Source organism: Pseudoliparis swirei, chromosome 10, assembly GCF_029220125.1.
Source record: "Pseudoliparis swirei isolate HS2019 ecotype Mariana Trench chromosome 10, NWPU_hadal_v1, whole genome shotgun sequence".
Lineage (NCBI taxonomy): Eukaryota > Metazoa > Chordata > Actinopteri > Perciformes > Liparidae > Pseudoliparis > Pseudoliparis swirei.
In genome coordinates this window covers 18,823,768-18,832,359 of record NC_079397.1, presented here as the reverse complement: position 1 = coordinate 18,832,359, position 8,592 = coordinate 18,823,768, and the positions used below count along the sequence as shown (strand labels likewise).

Genomic DNA, 8,592 nt, shown 5'->3' with positions numbered 1-8,592 from the left:
CCACCACGAGACTCTGGACCAGACCACCACGAGACTCTGGACCAGACCACCACGAGACTCTGGACCAGACCACCATGAGACTCTGGACCAGACCACCACGAGACTCTGGACCAGACCACCACGAGACTCTGGACCAGACCACCACGAGACTCTGGACCAGACCACCACGAGACTCTGGACCAGACCACCACGAGACTCTGGACCAGACCACCACGAGACTCTGAACCAGACCACCACGAGACTCTGGACCAGACCACCACGAGACTCTGGACCAGACCACCATGAGACTCTGGACCAGACCACCACGAGACTCTGGACCAGACCACCACGAGACTCTGGACCAGACCACCACGAGACTCTGAACCAGACCACCACGAGACTCTGGACCAGACCACCACGAGACTCTGAACCAGACCACCACGAGACTCTGAACCAGACCACCACGAGACTCTGGACCAGACCACCACGAGACTCTGAACCAGACCACCATGAGACTGAACCAGACCACCACGAGACTCTGGACCAGACCACCACGAGACTCTGAACCAGACCACCACGAGACTCTGGACCAGACCACCACGAGACTCTGGACCAGACCACCACGAGACTCGACCAGACCACCATGAGACTGAACCAGACCACCACGAGACTCTGGACCAGACCACCACGAGACTCTGGACCAGACCACCACGAGACTCTGGACCAGACCACCATGAGACTGAACCAGACCACCACGAGACTCTGAACCAGACCACCACGAGACTCTGGACCAGACCACCACGAGACTGAACCAGACCACCACGAGACTCTGGACCAGACCACCACGAGACTCTGAACCAGACCACCACGAGACTCTGGACCAGACCACCATGAGACTCTGGACCAGACCACCATGAGACTCTGGACCAGACCACCGCGAGACTCTGGACCAGACCACCGCGAGACTCTGGACCAGACCACCACGAGCAGACAGCTGGACTTCATGTGCTCTCGGTTCAGTGACCCGGTCCAGTCAGGATCCTATGGAGCACAGCTCATGGGCCGTGACACCAGGACCGACTTCAGCATCTCAAAGTAAGTCTAACATAAATATATATGTATTAACTAACCTCATGTATATGAGTCTGTGTTTCATATAGTTAAGCTTTACTCGTGTGTCAAGTTAATAACAGCTATGCATAGGCGCACTACACATTAATTAGACTAATAAAAAATAGTTTTAGAATGGTAGTAGAGTGGTGTTTACCTGTCAATATGTCTCCATAGTGTTCACTAGGCTCAAGGGATGGCTCACGTTGCTTCATGTGGTGTCATGAAGAGATGTGGTGACTGTTGGCTAATGTCTGCCTTTTCTTTCTTTTTTCCAGGAGAATGGACCAAATGTCAACTGGAAGTTTTTATATTAATACAGTTTGAAAAGGATTGTTTTCCTAGTATATTCACAAAAGCTCAGGAGTAGACATGAACCTGTGACAAACATCCATCACATACAGTGCGGTTACATGCAATCGAATTATTGGCTTAGTCGGACTGAAATCGAATTATCCGTTTCATGTCAACACCTTAGTCGGACTATGCGGTCCGACTTCGGTCCGATTAACACCCTGGATAGCTCGGTCTGATCCAGTTGATAATTCGACTCTCGCGGCATGTAACTCTGAATTCGATTCGGAACTGGACTTTGCGTCTTTGCGCATGCTCGAGATCCCGCCGCCCTCCTCCCTCCCTCCCATGTCGTGACCCGGAAGTCGAAAGAGACGATAAATTTAATTCTCCGTGTACCTTCGGCGACGGCGTCTTCTCTCCGTTATCAACTCAGCCAATAGCGCCATTTGCATTCGCTGTCCTCCTATGAACACCATGGAATAGTAGAGGGATGTAGCTTCGCTCTCTGTTCGCCATCTTTCTCCAAATGTTGTTGTTGGTGGTGGTGAAGAGGTCAAGCGGAAATGGCTGTATCACCACGAGTTGTCATGAAAACAGCGCCGCCTATGGTATCGGATATGACATGCTTTCAAAGGCCAATGAATTACTCACTGCATGTATATTGGGATAACAGCTGATCCCCCAAAAGATAGCATAGTCCGACTAAAGCAAGATTCGAATTATACCATCATGTAAACGCACTGATAGAGACATGAGAACTCACACTCACTCACCCACACACACATACATTCTATTATGTAAATGAATTTGCATTTTAAAAGCAGCTGGAATTGTTATTTGTTATTTTATAGATGATTTTTTGTTCAAAAGGAACTATGTTGCCTGTATTTTTAAAATATATTTACTTGATATAAGCATTTGTTCATGGGACTTAAATGTTCTGAAAATATATTAATAAATATAATTTACAACAGCAATGACATTTGTGTTATCCTTTTGCATTACACCATACTGTTAATTTTAAACAGACATCAGTGTGTTTACTTTGAATTAGTTTATTTAGATTAATGTATATTTCCATCGTAAGTTAGGTCTTAAATTTTATTTCGACGTGGTCTTAAAAAGTCTTAAATTTCACTGGTTTATTCCTGTAGACACCCTGGTGTAGCTGCATCGTGGTTCACACACACACATTTAAACCCACAGTTTTTATTGGGATCCTAGACGATGTTGACATGACGACACAACCGGCTCAGAAAGTCATTTCTAATTAAAAAAATATTTAAAAGAGGAAAAATAAATAAAAAGTTTGACGTAGTTATGTTAAGCTGTCGAGCGTAACCACGGAGACGAGTACGCTAGAGGCGCAGGACCACTTCCTGCTGCCGCCATTTTGGTCCATCTGCTCGGGAAGTTACGCAAGCGTTACGCAACTCACAATGAAGTCAATAAAATGTCTTCGGCTGCCGGTCAGACATTTAAAACGCTGGACGTCTGGCCCCGGATGGCCTGAAGGTCACCTGAAGGGCGAGTGCCGACCCGAGGGAGGCCGCTCATCACTCCACAGTAGGAGGACGTTGGCCTCGAGACTCGTCCGCTCACTAGTCCATGAACATAGAGGTCCAGCAGAACCCTGCAGAACATCCAGAGCAACATGTCTTGACCCAGAGGTGGTATTGCGTAACAGTGAAACAGGAACACATGGCACGTGGAATTAAACAGGAGGGGGAGGAGCTTCAGACTGAGGACACAAAGTTAAATAAATTACGACCGTAAACGTTACGTACAAATCTGGAGTATATACAAAGTTATTAAAGACTATACAATTTAAAATGAAAAGTTCAACGACAGCAGGTGAACGTATTTTACAGGGGGGGGGGGGGGGGGCAGTCTGACGTGTTTGAACCCTTCCAGCTGACTGTACTGAAGGGGCGTGGCCTCTGAGCAGGAGGGGGCGTGGCCTCACGCCTTGGACCCGAGTCCGTTTCCAGTTAAACTCTCACAGCTGAATAAAAAGTACAAAATAATAATAATTACATTTTGAGCACTAACAACAGGATCGTGACGGATCACACAGTGGTCAGAAAGTAGTCCTCTTCTCTTGTGGAGGCGTAGGGATCTACTTTAGTGAACAGGCTGAACCAGACGTCACAGCTGGGAGCCTGCTTCCCTGAGGAACCAATCAGAGAGCTGCATTTATGTGGCTACACACATATATACACACACACACGTATATATATATATATACATATATATCTATATATAGATATAAATATACATACATATAAATATCTATATATACATCTATATATAGATATCTATATATTTATATATATATAAATATATATACATATATAAATATCTATATATATATATACATCCATATAAATATCTATATATACATCTATATATAGATATATTTATATATATAAATACATACATATAAATATCTATATAGACATCTATATATATATATTTATATATATAGATGTCTGTATCTGGGTGCCGCGGCTCGCCCGGTTTCAGGGTATTCCTCCATCATGTGACCCCAGCTGACCTCCAGGTCGTTGTCGTAGTGGTCGTTAATGTTGAACACAGAGCAGTCAGCTCAGTGGGGGGTCTACTTTGTAAACACTCTCAGCGACCGGTTCACGCCTCGTGCTTTGATCTGAGTCACGGCTTCACAGTACACACAGATAGAGAAGTAGAGAAGTATCGCTGACCTCTGACAAAAAAATAAATCCTTCATGACCCCTGACCCCCCCGAGCAGCCGGGCCGGTTCCCCGTGTCGTGGTCCTGGACCGACCACGGCTGCTCAGGTCTTACAGGACTCTCAGCGGGGGCGGGGCTTCCCGCTGGTCCACATAGTGGTCAGACTCTCAGGGGGGGCGGGGCTTCCCGCTGGTCCACGCTGTAAGAAGCGTCACAGAAATGCTCCACTAAGGTTTTCACGTGCATAGTGGTCCGGGGGGGGGGGGGGGGGTCTTCACGGACATCGTTCTTTATTCCTTGTTTTGGTTCTTTTTCTGATATTTTTTTCATAAAACCAAAACACTGAAACGTGGTGACGCAAAGTTATTAGTTCGACACGGCGCTGACGAGGTGGGAGGAGCTTGAGCCCCCCGCTCTCGAGGCTCCTTAGTCCCGCCCCCTCAGGCGTCGGACAGGCAGCTCTGGATGCTGTCCATCCACAGCTGAGCGTTCAGGCGGTCCTGGGCGCACAGGTTGTAAACACGCCTCGTCGTCTTGAGCTGGAAGAGACGAGTGCACGTGAGCTAGTGCACGTGGACTAGTGCAAGTGGACTAGTGCATGTGAGCTAGTGCACGAGAGCTAGTGCACGTGGACTAGTGCAAGTGGACTAGTGCACGTGAGCTAGTGCACGAGAGCTAGTGCACGTGAGATAGTGCAAGTGGACTAGTGCAAGTGGACTAGTGCAAGTGGACTAGTGCAAGTGGACTAGTGCACGTGAGCTAGTGCACGTGAGCTAGTGCAAGTGGACTAGTGCAAGTGGACTAGTGCAAGTGGACTAGTGCATGTGAGCTAGTGCACGTGAACTAGTGCAAGTGGACTAGTGCACGTGAGCTAGTGAAAGTGGACTAGTGCAAGTGCTGCCAGTGCACTGAGCTGGTGCACGTGAGCTGGTGCCTGCGTGAGCTGGAGTACTGCGTGAGCTAGTGCACATGAGCTAGTGCACGTGAGCTAGTGCACGTGAGCTAGTGCACATGAGCTAGTGCACGTGAGCTAGTTGAAGTGGACTAGTGCACGTGAGCTAGTGCACGTGGGGACTTCCCCAGCCCTTGAGCAAGGCAGTGTTCATGTGGTGTACGGGTCCTCACATCAAAGAAGGCTTTCTCCTCGATGTTCTTCGGCGCTCCCATGGCCGACGCCCCCGCCACCACGGACTCCACGTCGCCCAGCTCGATCACACCTTTACACTCCTTGTCCTGCCGGGTCTCGTAGTACCGCAGCTGGAGGGGGGGGGGGGTCACATGACATCGGCAGGTCACATGACAGCGGCAGGTCACATGACCTCTCCTCTCACCTGGTGTTTGGTCTTGTCCAGCACGAACCAGCGCGGCTTCCATGGTTTCAACATGGCGCCCTTCTTAAACAGGATGCCCTCAAAGCTCCTGGGGGAGGAGCCACACATTATGGGAGGAGACAAGTGTTCAGGGAAGGAGGCGTGTTGAGGGAGGAGGCGTGTTGAGGGAAGGAGGCGTGTTGAGGGAGGAGGCGTGTTGAGGGAGGAGGCGTGTTGAGGGAAGGAGGCGTGTTGAGGGAGGAGGCGTGTTGAGGGAGGAGGCGTGTTGAGGGAAGGAGGCGTGTTGAGGGAGGAGGCGTGTTGAGGGAAGTAGGCGTGTTGAGGGAGGAGGCGTGTTGAGGGAGGAGGCGTGTTGAGGGAGGAGGCGTGTTGAGGGAGGAGGCGTGTTGAGGGAAGGAGGCGTGTTGAGGGAGGAGGCGTGTTGAGGGAGGAGGCGTGTTGAGGGAGGAGGCGCGTTGAGGGAGGAGGCGTGTTGAGGGAAGGAGGCGTGTTCAGGGAGGAGGCGTGTTGAGGGAGGAGGCGTGTTGAGGAGTGTTGAGGAGGCGTGTTGAGGGAGGCGTTGAGGGAGGCGTGTTGAGGGAAGGAGGCGTGTTGAGGAGGAGGCGTGTTGAGGGAGGCGTGTTGAGGGAGGAGGCGTGTTGAGGGAGGAGGCGTGTTGAGGGAAGGAGGCGTGTTGAGGGAGGAGGCGTGTTGAGGGAAGTAGGCGTGTTGAGGGAGGAGGCGTGTTGAGGGAGGAGGCGTGTTGAGGGAAGGAGGCGTGTTGAGGGAGGAGGCGTGTTGAGGGAAGGAGGCGTGTTGAGGGAGGAGGCGTGTTGAGGGAAGGAGGCGTGTTGAGGGAGGAGGCGTGTTGAGGGAGGAGGCGCGTTGAGGGAGGAGGCGTGTTGAGGGAGGCGTGTTGAGGGAGGAGGCGTGTTGAGGGAAGGAGGCGTGTTCAGGGAGGAGGCGTGTTGAGGGAGGAGGCGTGTTGAGGGAAGGAGGCGTGTTGAGGGAGGAGGCGTGTTGAGGGAAGGAGGCGTGTTGAGGGAGGAGGCGTGTTGAGGAGGAGGCGTGTTGAGGAGGAGGCGTGTTGAGGAGGAGGCGTGTTGAGGGAGGCGTGTTGAGGGAGGAGGCGTGTTGAGGGAGGCGTGTTGAGGAGGCGGTTGAAGGAGGCGTGTTGAGGAGGAGGCGTGTGGAGGGAGGAGGCGTGTTGAGGAGGAGGCGTGTGGAGGGAGGAGGCGCGTGGAGGGAGGAGGCGTGTTGAGGGAAGGAGGCGTGTTGAGGAGGAGGCGTGTTGAGGGAGGCGTGTTGAGGGAGGAGGCGTGTTGAGGAGGAGGCGTGTTGAGGGAGGAGGCGTGTTGAGGGAGGAGGCGTGTTGAGGAGGAGGCGTGTTGAGGAAGGAGGCGTGTTGAGGAGGCGTGTTGAGGGAGGAGGCGTGTTGAGGAGGAGGCGTGTTGAGGAGGAGGCGTGTTGAGGAGGCGTGTTGAGGAGGCGTGTTGAGGGAGGCGTGTTGAGGAAGGCGTGTTGAGGAGGAGGAGGCGTGTTGAGGGGAGGCGTGTTGAGGAGGCGTGTTGAGGGAAGGAGGCGTGTTGAGGGAGGAGGCGTGTTGAGGGAGGAGGCGTGTTGAGGAGGGCGTGTTGAGGAGGCGTTGAGGGAGGCGTGTTGAGGAGGAGGCGTGTTGAGGGAAGGGCGTGTTGAGGAGGCGTGTTGAGGGAGGAGGCGTGTTGAGGGAGGCGTGTTGAGGAGGAGGTGTTGAGGAGGGCGTGTTGAGGAGGAGGCGTGTTGAGGAGGAGGCGTGTTCAGGGAGGAGGCGTGTTGAGGGAGGAGGCGTGTTGAGGGAAGTAGGCGTGTTGAGGGAGGAGGCGCGTTGAGGGAAGGAGGCGTGTTCAGGGAGGAGGCGTGTTGAGGGAGGAGGCGTGTTGAGGGAGGAGGCGTGTTTAGTTATCAAGCTCCTCTTCTATGGAACCAGCTTCACCTTCAGTCCGGGAGGCAGACACAGTCACCTCGTTTAAGAGTAGACTTAAGACCTTCCTCTTTGACAGAGCTTATAGTTAGGGCTGAATCAGGTTCACCTGGTCCAGCCCCTTGATATGCTGCTATAGGCTTATAGCTGCGGGGGCGTTAGGATGCACTGAGTACCTATCTCCTCTTTTTTCTCTCCTTAAGGATGAATTTTCATCTCTCAATCACACCTTACTAACTCTTTCTCCCCGGAAGTCCTTTTGACTTTACGTCTCATGGGGTCATCGGACCCTATGAGACGGCATAGATCCTATCTGCCTGATGGATCGTCGAGGTCTGGGTCGTGGAATTCCTGCTCATGACTACGCCACTGTCCTGTTGAGACTCCGCCCACTCCTCCTCCCCACCGCCATCTGCCTGATGGATCGTGGAGGTCTCCATCATGGAATATGCCTACTATGAACTATTCATACACTCTGTCATATTCATTGAATGTATTTTAACTCTAAATCTGTCCTTCTGGTCACATGACATCTATTGTTCTGTCCATCCTAGGAGAGGGATCCTCCTCTGTTGCTCTCCTCCAGGTTTCTTCCCTTTTTTTCCCCCTGAAGGGTTATTTGGGAGTTTTTCCTGGTCCGATGTGAGGTTTTGGGGCAGGGATGTCTATGTGTACAGATTGTAAAGCACTCCGAGACAAATTTGTAATTTGTGAAATTGGGCTATACAAATAAACTGAATTGAATTGAATTGAGGGAAGGAGGCGTGTTGAGGGAGGAGGCGTGTTGAGGGAAGGAGGCGTGTTCAGGGAGGAGGCGCGTGAGGAGGCTCACCTGTTCTCGCTCTCCGTGCTCTGGAACTGGCTGTACAGAGAGCTGCTGCTCGGCCGGCCGGCGGCGGGCGTGGAGGCGGAGCCAGCTTCTCCGTCCAGGTGGAGGGAGGAGCCTCCGGCGCTCTCCTGCAGGTAGACGCGCTGAGAGCGCCGCTGGTGGCTCAGGTTGGACGCCAGGAGCAGCGAGCTGGAGGACGACGGCTGAGGAGGAGGAGGAGGAGGAGGCATGAGGAGGCAGGAAGTAGACGGGTAGCGCTCCGAGGAGCAGAGGCCCTGGAGGTCCGGTTCCCCCTGGAGGTCCGGTCCCCCTGGAGGTCCGGTCCCCCTGGAGGTCCGGTCCCCCCTGCAGGTCCGGTCCCCCCTGCAGGTCCGGTCCCCCTGGAGGTCCGGTC

The 8,592-nt window shown here is 52.6% G+C and overlaps 1 protein-coding gene across 1 annotated transcript in view; it reads right to left on the bottom strand.

The window, feature by feature from the left end:
* Positions 1-2,579: 2,579 nt before the first annotated feature.
* Positions 2,580-8,592, bottom strand: part of sbf1 (SET binding factor 1) — a 57,185-nt gene continuing 51,172 nt past the window's right edge. Inside the window, exons 36-39 of the mRNA XM_056425505.1 lie at positions 8,202-8,401; positions 5,431-5,518; positions 5,225-5,356; positions 2,580-4,638 (exon numbers count right to left, since the gene is read on the bottom strand). Coding sequence (XP_056281480.1) covers positions 4,540-4,638; positions 5,225-5,356; positions 5,431-5,518; positions 8,202-8,401 — 519 coding nt within the window. The 3' untranslated portion in view covers positions 2,580-4,539. The remainder of the gene's footprint in view (positions 4,639-5,224; positions 5,357-5,430; positions 5,519-8,201; positions 8,402-8,592) is intronic.